The 17,740-nt window shown below is 46.8% G+C and overlaps 1 protein-coding gene across 1 annotated transcript; it reads left to right on the top strand.

Moving 5' to 3' along the window:
• The first annotated feature begins 313 nt into the window (after positions 1-313).
• LOC124665860 (zinc finger CCCH domain-containing protein 11) lies at positions 314-7,475 on the top strand. Its single transcript, XM_047203224.1, has 8 exons — positions 314-636; positions 740-824; positions 1,175-1,315; positions 1,399-1,493; positions 5,073-5,261; positions 5,386-5,516; positions 5,593-5,695; positions 6,954-7,475. Exons 1-8 carry the CDS (start codon positions 463-465, stop codon positions 7,140-7,142), a joined length of 1,107 nt encoding a protein of 368 aa, XP_047059180.1. The 5' UTR covers positions 314-462; the 3' UTR covers positions 7,143-7,475.
• The last annotated feature ends 10,265 nt before the right edge of the window (positions 7,476-17,740 follow it).

Here is a 17,740-nt window from a genome sequence, read left to right as displayed (position 1 = left end):
AGCATATAGGTGGAATTAAACTCGAAATCACCTCATGGTGGCCTCCAAGTACTTGAAAGGAGAAGAGGGGGTCGAACCAAATATACCTGAACTCTTAGAAAAAAATAGAGATCGCCTCTTTTTTTTTTTTTTTTTTTTTTGAGAACAAGAGACATCGCCTAATTAGTTCCCAAGCCACAATTGGGCCTTGCTGCTTACCCTGTGCTCAAGTATCAGATCGCCCAATCTACCAGCCCAACCCAACACCGACCAGAGGCCCACGGTCCAACACCGGTTTCCCACATCTCCACGAGACCACTCCCATCTCTAGAACTTTCCTCCTCGCCTCCGCCTCCACCTCCGCCTCCTTCCTCCTCCCAGCTCCAAACCCAGGAAACCCTCCGCTCCCCTCCCCGCGCGGCGCCCTCTTCCCGCCGCCCAAATCCCCACCGGAGCCCTAGCTCGAAGAAGTAGCAGCGCAGGATGCCGCCGAAGAAGGCGCCGGCGAAGGCGGACCTGGCCAAGAAGCAGAAGGTCGTGGAGGACAAGACGTTCGGGCTCAAGAACAAGAACAAGAGCAAGGCCGTCCAGAAGTACGTCCAGCAAATCAGCCAGTCCGGCCAGGTCAAGCCCGACGCAGCCAAGACCGCCGCCAAGGCACGGGACAACTCTCAGATCGAAGCTGTCGATTCCCCCCACATCCGATTGGTTCGCTCTACTGACCTTTTCTTTGTTTCTTGATGTGGATTTGGATGCGCAGAAGAAGAAGGAGGAGGAGAAGGCGCGCGAGAAGGAGCTCAACGATCTGTTTAAGGTCGCCGTCAGCCAGCCCAAGGTCCCCGTTGGTATGGCCTCCTCTCCTCTTCACTATCCTACTGGACAGCACGCGCATTAAGAATCCCTTGCTTTGATTATGTTGTTTATGCGAGTTCATATTCATGTCTGGAAATGATAGTACGAAGGTTGTTCCTGTAATACTGGTGCCTGGTCTCTGGTTTTGATTTGTGCCTATGTAGCTATGATTTGGTTAGTTTTTCAACGTGTACCCCTATGTGCTCTTTCAAGCTGCAAATGGAAACTGTAAAATTCATTAGGTGCTGCAATTATAAAATACTGGTAGTTTGTTCATAAGGCATTACAATTTATGTTCTCACGATAGATACTGATGTCTGTTTACGTGCTATTTATTGCGCAGGTGTCGACCCCAAGTCGATACTTTGTGAGTTCTTCAAGGCTGGACAATGCGTGAAGGGTTTTAAGTGTAAGTTCTCACATGACCTGAATGTCCAGAGGAAGGGTGAGAAGATTGATATATACAGTGACAAGCGCGATGGAGGTACATACATGATTGCCACCTTCTACGTTTTGGAGTTACTCAAATTGCTCGGTAGAAATTCACATGTTCTTTGTCATGGACAGAGGAAGATACGATGGATGACTGGGATCAGGAGACCCTTGAGAAGGTTATCCAGTCAAAAAATGCAGAGTACCAGCAGAACAAACCTACTGATATTGTATGCACTATTCTGAAACTTTTATGCACGCATTTTTAAGCATTTCTCACTGTCTGACGTGCCACTTTCTAGTTTCATTTTGTTTCCTAAGAATAATATGCTTGTTTGAAAGGCTAATATTCATGTCAGGAGATAATAATATACTAGTTCCATTTTGCTGTGTGTATTATCTCTCCAGTTCATATCTAGTGCTCTTATAACGATGGGACATGGTTACCGTATGACCCATGGTTAGGTTAGCCGCACCTAAAAAATAGGCCAATGGGCCAGATGGTTAACTGTAAAACGATTTAGGTTCTTTAGGTTTGATCCTGGTTACCAGTCATGCTGCCGCCACATGTACCTCGAGCGCCGCCTGCCTGCTTCCACCACGCTGACGAGCCGCCCGCTTGCCCGTAGTCCATCTCCCAGATTTCCATACACCATCTCCTTCCTTTGGGATGGCTCGCCGGAAGCCTACCCAGCGGCGACTTCACCGGCAGGTGGTGGTGCTGGCTTACTTCATGCCGGCGTCCCGGTGCTCCTCCATCGGCTTACCTCCTTCTGTTGCCCCGGTGCTCCTCCATCGGTGCTCCTTTGACCTCGATGCCCTCCTACAGGAAAGGTTCTGTCAAGTAGTAGGCACTTCTCCGGCTGTCCTTCCTGACGCCGACAACACCACTCGAGCTAAAGGTTCTCCATTGGCTAGTACTAAGATTTATGGATGCATACATTAATTCCGTTTTATTTCATTTGTACAGTACGATTTAGGGTGTGTACTGTGCGTGTAGGGGAAGATTCTGCTAGTCCGTGATGTTGTTCCTGCTTTTTAGAGTTTAATCTGTTCCATCTTGTTGTTTTATGATGTATAATGCACATCGTAAATTGAGCTAATTGAAGTATTGAATTGAATTATACGGTTCAGTTGACATAATTATATTGCTATGTCCCCATGGATTGTCGCTAGCTCTCTGGATTTCACATAGTTCGGAGCAAACATGTTTAGAACTTCAGATTTTACAGCTACTGAGTATATATGATGGCATTGGCCAGTAAATTCTAGTCAGGGTTTTTTCCGTCAAGAACACAATATCTATTTTCTATACTTGTGAATTGTTAGTTTCCTTTAGCAGAATCATGGTGATTATTTTTTACCGAGCCTTTGATTTGGCTTGCTGAGATTTCCAAGTCTTTGTCATCGTTGCATGAGGCTAAAGATGGTTCAAACCTTAATAACCAATGGTTATCCATTCCTAACCCAAGTAACATAAGGAAAACGCTGACGTTCCCCCGGGGGAACAGCGTTCTGATCCTCCGGACGCAGCTCCTGACGCGTGTCTCTATGGGGCTCACGCTATCTCTTCCCCGACTAGCTCTTTCTTCCCCACGAGAAAAATATCTGCGCTATCTCTTCCCCGACTTCCGGCGACGCAACTCCGATTCCTCCCAGACTCCTCCGCGCCCCCTGCCGATTCCCACACGCTGCCGTTCCTCCATCGCTGGAAGTTGGGCAGCTGCTCCCTCTCTCGTTGCATGACGGCCTGCTTCTCCTCATCTCGCAATCCTGAATCACTGGGATGTGAGACTTGATGACTGCGACAACGTTGCAGAGGACATCGATGTTGCGTCGAGGGAGGACCACCTCGACCGCGAGATCGGGTCCTAGAGGCGGTGACCCTGCAGCGGGATCCGGCAGCGCTGCGGTGGCTGGCTGCGACAGGATATCTCGAGGCCCTGCTAGGGCCGTACCGTGATGCTTGAAGCGGCTGGCGGCGGCGCTTCTACAAGCCGCCGCCGGCGTTACTACAATCAGGCGACACCGCTGCTACAACCTCCTGGCGCCGCTGCTACAACCGCCTAGCGCCACTGCTACAATCCACCGGCGGCGCTGCTACAACTAGGTGATGCCGCTGCTATAACTGCCCACCGGCGCTGCTACAAACAGGCAACACCGCTGCTACAACCGCCCGGCGGCCCTGCTACAATCAGGCGATGCCGCTGCTACAATCCGCCGGCGGCGCTGCTCCCACGAGCGGTCGGCGTTGCTCCCATAGGCCGGTGGCGTTGCTACTCTAGGCCGCCGACGTTGCTGACATAGGGCGGATGCATTGCTACTCTAGGCTGTCGCCGTTGGTACTCTAGGCCGACGACACTGCTACCATAGGCCAGCGGCACTGCTACTTTAGGCTGCGGGCGTTGCTACTCGAGGTCGCCGGCGCTGCTGCAAGCGGCCGGCGATGTTGCTGCAAACGACCACGCCGGCGTCTTCTTCGGCTCCGGCAAAATCTGTTGGTGCTCTGAGAGGCGGCGGCGGTGCGCCGAGCCGTGGCCGAAGGTGCTGCGGGCGATGGCGCTGCCGGCTACAATAGGGATGATGCGAGCGGCAAGCGGAAGTTTTACTAGGCCTTGCCGAGGTGCTACGAGCGATGGCGGTGACGGTACTGCGAGCAGCGGCGTCGGCAGCACAGCACAGACTTCTGTTAATTTTTTCCTGTAGAGTTGGAGCACGATGCGCAGGGTCCACCCACGTGGTGAGAAATGGAGAAACACGTCTATGCGTGTTGTACTCGGTATATCCGACGGACGAACTCGCATGGTTGACCGCATCTAACGGCTAGCGAGACGGGGGATCGGATGTTTAATCCCCCGGGGGACGCTCAGCAGTCCCCATAACATAATGGTTAACCCATTTTGCTCATTCATAAAAATGGTTAAATGGGTTCGAGTCCGGAACATAAATGGTTAACCGAGTCTCATCATGACGCTCTTATATTTTTTGAGGAAGAATGTATGGATTTGAAATGGAAAAGCAGTAATGTTTTTTACACATATTTAATCTCGTGTTTTCATGTGATTTGAATATGCCATGTTCTGCCTTATGTGGTTTCCAGTTTTTGTAAGCTGAATGCAGAAGCAATTTCTTTTAGGCAAGCACATCAAGTAGTTCTCTGTAGTGCTTAGGTGCAACTGGTATATCCTTTGTTGCAACTGATTGGATTGATATTGTCTAATTTATCAGCATGTCAGAACTTCTCTAGGTCACAATGCTGTTAAGTTTTTTTTATTATCAAGGGTTCTGACTGGAGTTATGGGTGGCACATTAGCTATACACTGTCAGAATCTGTAGAGGGCAAAACATTACCCTGTAATAACTACGCACACTCTAGTTACAAAATTCATTAACAGGTTCCGTTAGTTGTGGATAATGGATTTACTCATGGAATAACAATACATGGTCACTGCTAATTTGCCATTTTTCATTGTGATTGCCCTTGTAACCCTGTTGAATGATGACATATCAGTGTCTTCTCTCTGTGTTTCCTGTTCAATTTGCTTAACTTGGTTGTTAACTTGTAATGTCTTACTATATATTTAAAAGATAACTTGTAGCCTCATATCACCATCCTGAGTTAAAACGAAAATACTGTGCTAAGTGCTAAGTGCAAAACAAAACACCACTTGCTTTCCTATTTGTCCAATTTCGATCCACCAATCGGCATGTAACACCAGGTGAAATTAGGAAAACTATCTTTGTTTTCCAACCTGCCAGACTATTGTTTTAAATAGGATTTCAGTTTTGATAACTATTTTGTACTGTAGGTTTGCAAGCACTTCCTTGATGCTGTGGAGAAGAAACAGTACGGGTGGTTTTGGGTTTGCCCAAATGGTGGCAAAGAGTGTCGCTACAGGCACGCCCTTCCGCCTGGCTATGTACTTAAGTCCCAGATGAAGGCCTTACTAGAGGAAGAGAGTCAGAAGGTCGCAATTGAAGATGAGATCGAAGATCAGGTAAATGAAAGATCAGTAGAAATCCTTCATCTCGGAAACAGTGAAACACATGTTCTTTTTCTACTGTCTACATAGATGTTTGTTGGCATTGCATGACATCCTCTCTTGCTTGTTCATCTAACAGCGCAAAAAGGTTCAAACCACGACCCCTATGACTACAGAATTGTTTATGGAATGGAAGAGGAGAAAGGCAGAAGAAAAAGAAGCTGGACTGGCTGCCTTGAGGGCAGATAGGGCTAAGAATGATCGTATGAGGTAACCTTATTTTCTTATAGTTACATGGTATGAGCTCTGGTGGTACTTAAATGTGACTGCTTGTTCTTGTATCCAGTGGTCGCGAGTTGTTCATGGCCGATGCAAGTGTGTTTATTGATGATGCTGAAGCATATGAAGTTTATGAAAGACGTGAAGAGCCGCAAGCTAGTCAAGAACAGGTAAAACTTTCCCTCCACTAATTTGACTCTTTATTCACTAGTGTCAGTATCAGAGTACTGATACTGTCATATTCTAGCAAGTTCAGATTGTGAGAGCAAAAAGGTGCTTGACCCCTAAAGAAAACTACTACCTCTGTTCATAAAAGTATGCATATAGCAGACGTGTTTTAGTGTGTAGATACATGCAAATTTAGACAAAGTTGAGACATCCTTTTATGGACAGAGGGAGTATGATTTAGAATAGGGATAGCCACACCCACTTAGATTTGTATGGAATGCCCAAAAAGCTACAAAAATAGTTCCGTAGAAGTAGGAGGAGAATTCCATCTATTATGATGATTGCCAAAATTTATTACACGGGTATCTTTTACAGAACTTGACTCTGGCTTAGTCCTTCCCTAATCTACTAGGACTCCTCTAGCCTAGCAATCATATCACAGTCAAAGTAGATTCTATTTTCATCCCTTGTGTACATATGCTCTCTTCAGCAGTTTGCTTGGCTGACCTGCTAGCAGCCCCCTCCCCTACCTGAAAAATAGTTCAAAAGGCCATACACTTCGTGTTTTCAAAGAGACTAAGGGCATGTACAACGTGGGCGCTTAGCGCGGGCGTCAGGGTTAATTTCCCAGTAGTTACGATGTAATCCCGCCTGATTCCAGGAATTCTTGTTGCGTCGACGCAAACTTAGTCGCCGGCGCTTCGCATATTTTTCGGCCGCAATACCGTTTTGCCCAGCAGTGAATGGCTATCCACGCGCAGAAAATGGATCATGTATAGCGACTCAGTTAGCGCTTTGCATTGGAGTCCCGGGCGCCTGTGTTTGTCTTTCACAGTAAATCTTTATTTTTTTGGCTGCTAAGCGTCTAAGGAAGAGGCTAGCATTGTACATGCCCTAAACGAAGAAAATAGGAAGCACCACCTTTTCTCGTGCCTGTGTGTGATCTAACCTTTTGTTGGCTAGGAATTTGAAATGCCTAAAACATAATTTGCGTACTGACCTAAGCTTGCTTTGCCAAACTTTTGGTGAAGGTTTTACTTGCCTGTAGATGGCCAATATTGGCAAGAGAGATGAACTATCTGTTATTTTATTCCTAAAGTATTGCTAGTTTAGAGAGATTTTATTTCTCAATACGGTGAATGGCCAGTGCCTGATTCAGCTTGTATACTAGCATGGAGTTTGACATAGGAGAATCAAGTGCAGGCTGGTTGGCACAAAATGTTTATATTGATGGTTTATGTTCTGAATCTCCTTCCGCAGGGCAAGAAAAGTCAGGATGAGGGTCCAAGCTCATCAACCTCTAATGGCAAGGAGGGCGATGAGGAGCTAGATGATGAAGATATGGATGACGATGATGACCTAGACCTTGATGAATTAAATGAACTGGAAGCAAGCCTGTCGAGAACTTCCATTCAAATTCGAGAACCAGGCGAGGGGACATCATCTTGAACAGGGAAGTAGCATGGATGGTCATATTGAGAAGTCAGCGCTCCATTTTTGCGCTCCAGATCGACCTAGTTGCTTTAGGAACACAAGGGTGGAGCATAGATGCAAGAGGACCCTAGTTTTAAGAGACTATATGATCATCATCAGTTTTTGAGGGAGCAATATGATTAATTGGTGATGCCTAGCAGTGTTATGACCAGATGACAATCGATATTTCCTGTGTTGCCCAGTTGTGTTGTTGTCTTTGCAGGAGTTATTTTGCTACTTGTGAATAACAGCACCAAAGTTTTTTCTTGCCTTGCGCAAACCTAAAAGATAAACTTTGTTGCGAACCTATTTTATGTGATGCCCCCTTTTATATTCTTTGTCAATGTTAGATCACCTGAGGATGAGGCATCAAGGACCAGCATATGTTCCTCTTGTTCACTGGTTTCTACCTTGTTCCTCTCGAATTTTTCTATCATCCTAGATAGACATGATTGTCGGCCATGAACCAAGCGAATGCTGCTTTTCCTAACTTTTGTGCGGTTGCAGTTGCACAGATAACTTCCGTCACGAATGTAGCAACCTCAACACCAGCCAAACCATCTGTGCTTAAAAGGACCAGGGTTGTTTACAAGCATCATACGCCCATAGACACACACACAAACTGTACTTGGTGAAAATATAGTTGCACTTGTCGGCGGCTTCTCATTTCTTCTTGGCAGCGGTGGTTTTTAGGCTATGGCTTGCGACAATTTTTTTTAGCTATTGTATGTCAAGAAGCCATAGCTAAAAAAATTGTCACGGCCACCGCCAACATCATGTGGGTGCTCCTCTGCTATGTGGTTAGAGTAATCTAATAGTGTAGTTAAGTGCTAGAGCCGACTCTTACATAACACGTTTACAAGGTGGCTAGAAGCACGTGCTAGAGCCGGTTCTTACATCTTCTCCTCTCTCCTCCAACTAAATAATAATATACCCTTTTAATTTTTATAGCTAGCTGATTAAAACTAATTCACTCTTAGCGGTGGCGGCAAGAGAGATTAGCCGGGGCAAAGTACTGCCCGCGCCTCCTCGTTCGCTCTCCTACTCCTCACTCGCCCTGTCCCGTAGACCACTGCCCCTGCCAACTCGACCGTCGGTGTCAGCCTACGGTGGTGGTACCTCCAAACAGGACGCCTTCACCAGTTGCCGCGGGTACCTCTTCGAGGAGGAGGTGGCTGCCGAGGGGATCTCCACACCGCGTACGACATCAGCAGCACCGGCCGCTCCTCGTGCTCCGGTGCTTGCTCTCGCTGCAGATCTTCAGCCTCTGGTTTGCGCTGCTGTACATCTACAAAGTCAACGATCGCGCCGACGACATGTTCGAGGTAAGTCGTCTGTTGCGTGCCTTGCGTCATGGTCGCTATTGGTCTCGAAAAGAGGATCAGGACGCGCGGTTACTGTTTGATTAAATTGTTTACAAGCATATTGGTCACCGCCGGCGAGATTCAGTAATCAAACAAGCCCTTGCATTTTAGTCAGCTGCACTGAACCTGAAACCTTAGTTGTTTTCGGAATGACCGATCATGAACTGTCAAATGGCTATTCCTTCATCATTTTGAAACATCAGCTTTGATTTTTGTATGACCATATCAATTCTGTTGCAAATCATTTTTGGCTGATGGGGCATCGTCGTGAATACTTTCTTTTTTTCTCTGTTTGTCGTAGGATGTCATTCATCATGCATACATTGACGAATTTTCACCAGCATTTCAACCGAGATTTTTAATGAAGACTGAATCTCAGCTGGCCTGTGGGAAGCAAATCTGTTGGTACAATAGCTTACATGGGCAACACACAGTACTTTATGCAATGCATAAATGCAAGTTTGTTGTTAGATCTTTAGGCTGACACTGTGTATGGTGATATTTTGCCTAGACTCTAGAGCCTCTTGGGGAAGCTATTGATCTTGTGATTATCATCATACAGATGGTCCAATAACTGTGATATTTTTCACGACTCATACACCAGCTTCGGTTTTGCTAAGCTGCCATAAGTTAACTGAAAATTTTGTACTTGCTTTGGGTATGGTGATATTTGTCTGGACTCTAGAGCCTTTTGGGGAAGCTAATTGAAAATGCAAGCCGTGGGCAGTGCTGGCGGGTTCGGGGCCTCTGCAGTCGGTGGAAGTCTCTCGGGCCTGTTGGGGTCTCCTCCTCCCACTGAATAGTCCACACCATCTGGATAACTCTGTGGGGGGTTCGAGGTCGCCCTGACATGGCCAGGACATCCCTGAAGTGTGAGGCAAATCCACAATGATGTTGCGTCTTGTGCACTTGTCGGATGGCATCTAGGCCGGTGGTAGTTCGGTGGCGTTTGTTGTAATGTGTCTTGCAGCCGTTGGACGTCATCTTGTCTTGAGTGGTTGGGTGTTCAGCCTTGTCTTAGGCTTGTAAGACTGTTCTTTCTATCAATGTAATGAAACGCAAGCTTTGCGTTTTCTCATTTTTTTTTTCATGACTCATGGTTCGTTTTCTCCCATGACAACCATTTTACTTCACCTGAATTGCTGCAGCATTGATGAAATTACTTTTTTTTTTTCTTTCAGTTGGACACTCCTTAGTTTAGTCCAATGGCACTCTATGTTTAACCACCAGTTGAGACAGTTTTTTTTTTTAAAAATTGTATTAGTAGGTCCACAGTAAATCAGTCACTGTTATGAATGCATATTTATTGCAGCAATTTCCCCCCGCAGACACTAATGTTTTACTACTGTTCAAGATAGTAGCTATTGCTTGGTAACAACTGTTATACATCTCTTCAAACTAAACAAGAAAGGTACTAGAACCCTCCCAGTTCAAGTTCTAACATTCGTAAATCGCGTTATTACTTCACTACATCCTGGATTGATTGATTGTACTCGTGGAAGCATGTAATAGAAAATTACTGGCCTCTTAGGGCTTCCAGTACAGAAGTTTAAACATTTATACATTAATTTTGATCATAATAATACTATTTTGCATAGCTAAACATAATGGATACATCTAATCTAATCAATCCTGAGGAAACTGACATATGTTGTTCGCCTTCAGGGTAGTGTGATTTTACATGCAAATGATTCACAATCACAAGCTTGGTCATGAGAAGACAAAGAAGAGGAAAATAATTTCAAATAAAACCACGAGGGAAGTTACCACAAGAGAAGCCAGAAGGTACTGCAATGGGTTTACAATCACATGATTCACCGGCTTCAGTTTTGCTAAGCTGCCATAAGTTAACTGAAAATTTTGTATTCGCTTGTGAATTCAGAAACTACAGTTTGTTGGTAAACGGTGCATTGTTACTGCTGTGATTTTCAAATGAATGTGAACAATGATTTAAATTGTTTTAGTTGGATTGTATTTGGTATAGATGGTTCTCGGGTTTTGTGGTTAATCTGACCCGTGGTCTTTGGATGACGGCGTTTATATGTGTGTGCAGGTATCAATTGCCAGGCAAACCAGGCATCGTAATCTTGTCCCTATCGTAACTGCATGCTCAAGCATTGATTCAAATGGTTATGATTTCAAAGCCCTAGTGTATGAGTTGATGCCACTGGGAGACTTAGATAAACTACTATACTCGACTCGAGACCATGAAGGCACTTCAGATTTGAACTGTATTACAATGGCTCAAAGGATGACCATTGTGGTGGATGTAGCGGATGCAATGGATTACCTACACCATAACAACCAAGGAACAATAGTTCATTGTGATCTGAAGCCTAGCAACATTCTTTTGGATGACAATATGACAGCTCATGTTGGAGACTTTGGCCTGGCAAGATTCAAAGTTGGTTCTGCAATGTCATCTCTTGCTAACCCAAACTCTTCTTCAGTTGGATTAATGGGAACGATCGGATACGCTGCACCAGGTAATGGCCTTCTCTATATCTTATGTTTGTAAATTTTTCTGCATTTTTATGTTAACCATTAATGTAAAATTAACACATCATTTATTTATCACATAGAATATGCAGGGGGCAGTCAAGTTTCAACTGCTGCAGACGTTTACAGTTTCGGTATGGTTCTGGGCGATTTACACAAAAATAAGCCAAAACTGAAAGAAAAGCACAGACTGACCCTCCGGCGAAACTATTTCATGGATCTAACCCTTTTGTGTGGCGCCCCTCTCACGGGCGCCACTCTGGCGCTGGCGCCACACACCCATCCGACGTGGCCCGTCAACGCTGAGCTGGTGACCCCGATCCGACGTGGCAGCACCTGTGGCGCCTTTCCCGCCGGCGCCACACTTTGAAAGTGTGGCGCCCCTGGCAAGGGCGCCACACATCCACTTAAGTTTCGGCCGCGCGCCCAGCCCAGCCCGACCCTTCTTCTTTCTTTTCTTCCTCTTCTCCTCTTCTCTCCCTGTGGCGCCCGGTTCTCTCTCTCTCCTCCCTCTTCCCCCCACCAATTCCACCACCAAATCAGCAGATCTGTCCGTGGAGATCGTTCCCCATCCATTTCTCAAGGTAATCTCCTTCGAATCTTCTCCATTCATCCACTAATTTCATAGATCGGGCTAGATTTGGACATGAACCCTAGACATGTTTTTTTCTTTTGTGCACTCTATATTGTATTGTTTGTGTTGGAGATGGTAGCCTCATGTATGCATGTGTTTGAACCATAGATTTGTAGAAACCTACATATGAAATTTCACATGTATGTGTATGAACTCTATGTATGTATGTGTATGTATGTGTATGAACCCACATGTATGCCTAGTATTTGTGATGGAGTAACTCATATTTGTTAGTGGAATGGATCGTAATATGGTTCAAAAATGTAAACATGTAGGATGGCCGGTCCCGGTGGCCGGGGAAGGGGCCGCCGCGGTCCTGGGCGCCCCCCGGGCCGGGGAAGGGGCCGCCGCGGTGGAGCAGCAAGGGCCCCACGGTCACCGTCACCTGCATCCTCCTCGTCTTCGCATGAGGAACGCTGCTTCGAGTTCCTCCTCCGCATCGACGACGACCCGCTCGGCATCAAGCGGCTACCGGACAAGTTCGCCGAGTTCGTCGACGACGTCGAGCCGACGCACTTGCAGCTACGGGAGGCTAGCTGCAACTTCTGCCGCTGGTCCGTGGAGGTCCTGTTCGACGGGCAGGGCAAGATGTACCTGCACACGGGGTGGGACAAGTTCGCCCGTGACCTCCACGTCGAGCCCGACCGCCGGCTCACCTTCCCGTACGAGGGGACGGCGAGATGATCGTCAAGGTGTTCGACGACACCGCCTGCCGTGTGCACTACCCCCACACCGGCGAATCCGGCTCGGACACCGATAGTTAGATCGTCGAGTGTTGTCAACTCTATCTTCGTTGCTTCGTGTTGTTTGAATGCTATCTTAAATTGTATGAAACTATGTGCTACGATGTTAGGTATGATGATGTTATGTCCATGATGTGTGTACAAAATGGCTGTTGATATGATGTGTGCATGACATAGCTTTTGACATGATGGCAGTTTTGTTGGAATATGGTAGGATTTTTCATGGTTTTAACACAAGTCAATGTGTGGCGCCCTTCCCACTGGCGCCACACTGCACTGTGTGGCGCCCGTGGCATCGGCGCCACACATCCATGTCTAATTGCCCAAAACATACTGTAAGACAAATCGTCTGGGACTTAGCCGTTTTGGCGAGGCTCTTTGTGTGGCGCCGATGCCACGGGCGCCACACAAAGAGGGTCGCCAAAACGGCTAAGTCCTAGACGATTTGTCTTACAGTATGTTTTGGGCCCAATAGTTCATATAAGTTGGCATGTGTGGCGCCGATGCCACGGGCGCCACACTAGCATGTGTGGCGCCAGTGGGAAGGGCGCCACACAAAGAGGGTCGCCAAAACGGCTAAGGACTTATCGTCCGGAGCCCCTGGATGTTTTCGACCCAATAGTTCATATAAGTTGGAATGTGTGGCGCCGATGCCACGGGCGCCACACATGCATGTGTGGCGCCAGTGTGAAGGGCGCCACACATTGACTTGTGTTAAAACCATGAAAAATCCTACCATATTCCAACAGTTTTGACAACAAGAACATTGCACAGTTTTGACAACAAGAACATTGCATAATGGTTCAAATGACAAATAAGGTTCGACGACATCAAGGTTTCAATTACAATAAGGTTCAACGACACGAAGGTTCGAGGAGATCAAGGTTCACACAACATAAAGGTTCGACAACAAGAACATAGCCAAAGGGACATCACTGCGTCGCAAAGGCTCCCCCCCTTGCCTTCTTCTTCTTAGATTCTTCAGCCAATTCTTCCTTCTCCCTTAAGTCACGAGCCAACTGAACGACCGAATCGAAGAAGTGGTGGCGCTCCTCCGTCTTTGCAGCTTCCGCTTGAACTCTCTCCTCCTTGATGCGTTCAGCCTCCCTAGCCACCTCCTCTAGGTGCATCCTATTGGCCCTCTCCCTAGCAATTTGCTCAAGTTGGCAGCTCCTCAGGAATTTTATCCGTGCCTCGCGGTCCCGTTCGGCCTTCAGCTTGGCATTCCTCCTCTTGTGGAACAATAGGTATTTCTCATACCCCCTTTGCATACGCTCATCTTCCTCCTTCTTCTTAGCTATCTCCTCCCGCCTCTTCCTCTCTAGTTCTTCCTTCTCCTTCTTCCGCACCGTCCTTACCGCCTCCTCCCAAGCGGACTCCTCCTTCTCATTGCCCTCCCATGCTCCCTTCCCCTTGGTGGGTTGAGTTGCCATAGCTGTAAACCAAGTTCAAAAACCAAAGTTAGTCATGGAATATGAAAATAGAAAGTACTAAACGGTTATCATTGTTTTCAATCTCTACCAATGCAAAAGCCAAAGGTACTAAACGGTTGCTAGCATCACTTGCTATTGCCACCAATAGTGTGCCCTTGTACTGACCGGTCAAGAAGGTACCATCCACGGCTATGACGGGCCTACAATGTTCGAATGCCCTCGTGCATTGCTCGAATGACCAAAATGCACGGTGAAATACCCTCACTCTTTTACCATCATGCAATGTCATTTTGGTTGCGGAAGGCTCCACCACATGCACCATGCCCGGGTTAGTTGCGGCCATCGCTAACAACAACCTAGGGATACGGTTGTATGCTTCCTCCCAATCACCGTACAACATCTTGAATGCGGCTTGTTTGGCCTTCCATGCCTTCCCGTACTTGACGTCGTAGGCAAACCGGGATTTGACCGTATCTTGCACGGACCTAATGCTCATGATAGGAAGTGATGAGATCTCCGCCGAGAGCTTGTATGCAATGAACTCGGATGTGAGTTGACGGTGGTCCGGCTGCGCGTCCTTGCCATCAAGCTTCGGCCCCGGCACATGTGAGTGGCTACACAACTTGTTATGTGCCAAGAGGGCCCTTTTTGAAAGGTCGTGCACGGACAACCCATGGGCACCTTTTATCCACACATTTTAGCGTGTACCGCTTCTTCAAGTCCGGGTGAACAACGATGTAAGGGCGATGATGCTTAATGGAGAACTCCTTCAACCATATCTTCAATTCCAAGAATGTATCAAACGTTAGCCCTTTAGAGATCATAGCCGTCCTACCATCCACATCTCTCTTGGATAGTGGCCTAGCTCCAAGAAGTAAACTTTTGCCACCATCACCCACGGCTCCATCCGCAAGACTAACATCACGGAACAATGGTACCCGGATATCCCGTCCGGTTACCTTCTTGAAGATCTCGGCTCTTTCGGCTTCCTTAGCCGTGAAGCCATCCTCGTCAACCTCCTCTTCGGGTCCATCATCATCCGAGTCCGACGCATAGCATCGGGAATAAGGAATGGAGTGGTCCATCTCCTCTTGCGTCCAATATTTATCCAAATCACCGATATTGTTGCAATTCATCTCGAAACCATCATCACCATCGTCATGCTCATCATACTCATTATCCAACGGAGGTTGTTGGGCAATGGGAGATTGGACAATGGGAGATTGGGTGGCCTCTTCTTGGCTCATGGGTGGAGGAGTCCTCTCTCGAACGGGGAGGAGGGCCGGTTAAGGTCAAGCTCGATACGAGCCTCTACCGTCTTGGTTGCAAACAACTCCAACGCCTTATCTTGTGACCCGGCCACCGTCTCCTTGTAAATGGACCATCGTTGCTCGGAGTTGATACGCATTATCTTCCAACGGGTGTGCATTCCAAACCCCACATTATGCCTTCCCTCTAGCTCAACACCATCATTTGGCTCATTCCAATTCAACTCAACCCTAACTTGTGCTACCACCTCCGCAAAGCTAGGGCTAACGTCAAACACCAAGTCAACCTCTTCCGGGTCCGGCTCTATGTTTCCCTTCAAGAAAGCATCCTTCTCCACATGATGAACATGAACAATTCTTTCCATCCCCCTAGCATAATGGGAACAACACATACACACATGTGTTCATTAGTTACCATAATCAACATAATCTACCCATACAAACTAGCACACTACCATCTCTCCAACTTCAACAACCCTAACATCCAACCAAATCCATCTCCACCCTCAAATCAACAAAATCCACATCTAGGGTTTCACATATAGATTGGAGCAAATACACAAAATCAATGGATGAAAAGAGGGAAACGGAGGAGATTACCTCAAGCAACGACTTGGGAACGATCTCCACGGACAGATCTGACGATTTGGTGGTTGATTTGGTGGGGGGGAGAGAGGGGGAGAGAGAAAACCGGGCGCCTTTGGAGGAGGGAAGAAGAACAGAGGGAAAAGAAAGAAGAAGGGTCGGGCTGGGCTGGGCGCGCGACCGAAACTTAAGTGGATGTGTGGCGCCCTTGCCAGGGGCGCCACACTTTCAAAGTGTGGCGCCGGCGGGAAAGGCGCCACAGGTGCTGCCACGTCGGATCGGGGTCACCAGCTCAGCGTCGACGGGCCACGTCGGATGGGTGTGTGGCGCCAGCGCCAGAGGCGCCACATGAGCATGTGTAGCGCCCGTGAGAGGGGCGCCACACAAAAGGGTTAGATCCGTGAAATAGTTTCGCCGGAGGGTCAGTCTGTGCTTTTCTTTCAGTTTTGGGTTATTTTTGTGTAAATCGCCATGGTTCTGCTTGAAGTATTCATTTGAAGAAGGCCAACTGATGCCATGTTTAAGGATGGATTAAACATTGTAAAGTTTACAGAGAGCAATTTCCCTGATAGGGTATTGGAGATTATTGATCCCCAGCTGCAAAAAGAGTTGGAGCTTTGCCAAGGAACTCCAACAGACTTGAAGGAAAACGGTTTGCACTATGTGCTATCTATGCTAAACGTTGGCCTTCGCTGCACCAGTGCATCTCCGGGTGAACGTATGAACATGCAGGAGGTGGCTGCCAAGGTACATGGAATCGGGGATGCATATCTCATGGAAAATTGAAGAAACAGTTATGTTAGGTTGAGTAGTGTATTAGCTACCTAAATAAGTTGCTGCATAGTTAGTTGGTGTTTACAAGATAACGTGTTTGTAAGGTAGACCTGGGTCCGAACCTTGAGTGTGTTACTGCATCAGCCCAGGATCAAATTAGAGAAAAAAAAAGAGGCCAATGTTATTTCCATGTATAGATATCACCAAAACATTGATACCAAAGTGTAATTGATATCTTTTGATATTAATATATTCCCTTTATCGAAAAAATAAATATCACCAAAACATTGATTAACATCTGAAGTTCAGAGTTTACCCGACTAGCCCTGAGGGCAGCACTCAATCAAGATAACAGCAAGATCAAAAGATTTCTTTCAGCTCTGCCTGTATTAAGCTCCTGATGGTTGGGCTGCTATCTCGCATGCTCCGCTACCATAGCGCCATATGCCGCAGGATGCAGCTCTTCCAGCACACACACCACGGCTATCCGGCATTTGCATGTTGACCTGCAACGAGAATTCCAGCAAGTATCATGTGACAAGCTACCAAACTAGAAAAGCATCAGAAAGACATCTAAGTCTGGCGGTGAAAACATTGTCTATTAATTTTCCAGAGTTGATTTCAGACCCCCGATGCCAAAGCACGGACTGAATGTACGGTCAACCTGTTATTCCAAGAACCAAGATATGTGTTGTATTTCCTTTTTTTTTTCTCTCACTCAAAGCCAACAACTTGGAACATTATTGAGCACAACTTTCACACGTTTTTTCCGATATGGGAGCATCGCTCCGGCCTCTGCATCAATAGATGCACACAGCCATGTATTTTATTAAAATAACGTAGTTCAAAAAAGTGTACTTATTACAGTCACATGGAAGCTAAAGCTGTAACAAGAAACAGCCACACAAAGATGAACAACAAACAAAATCTATCCATCTTCAATCTTCAATCCTTCTAGTGTGCCGCCATCCAGTAGCCTGGAAATAGCAATCCCGTGCGACCGTCAAGATTCGGTTGCATCCAATAGCCATAGTATCCCGCTGGTCCTCCGGGAGAAGATACGCCCAAAGTTGGATCCAATGCGCCACACGAATAATAACCTGCAAAAAATTGGTCCCCTTTTGTTTATTAAACACAATATCATTTCTACTTGTCCATATAGACCAACAAATCGCTGAGATTCCAATGCGAATATGCTCCTTATCATTCTTTCTCACTCCATTCAACCAATTACCAAACATATTCATGATATTAGCGGGGGGAGGAATGTTATA

Source organism: Lolium rigidum, chromosome 6 (genome assembly GCF_022539505.1).
Source record: "Lolium rigidum isolate FL_2022 chromosome 6, APGP_CSIRO_Lrig_0.1, whole genome shotgun sequence".
Taxonomy (NCBI): Eukaryota; Viridiplantae; Streptophyta; class Magnoliopsida; order Poales; family Poaceae; genus Lolium; species Lolium rigidum.
The sequence above is the reverse complement of the archived record's forward strand: the minus strand, read 5'-3'. Positions and strand labels throughout refer to the sequence as shown.

Excerpts from the sequence above, each read along its gene's own strand:
- LOC124665860 (XM_047203224.1), top strand. The coding sequence starts at position 463 with ATGCCGCCGAAGAAGGCGCCGGCGAAGGCGGACCTGGCCAAGAAGCAG. Across the intron at positions 637-739 it reads CAGCCAAGACCGCCGCCAAG|AAGAAGAAGGAGGAGGAGAA; the intron begins GCACGGGACAAC and ends TTGGATGCGCAG. Across the intron at positions 5,696-6,953 it reads CGCAAGCTAGTCAAGAACAG|GGCAAGAAAAGTCAGGATGA; the intron begins GTAAAACTTTCC and ends CTCCTTCCGCAG.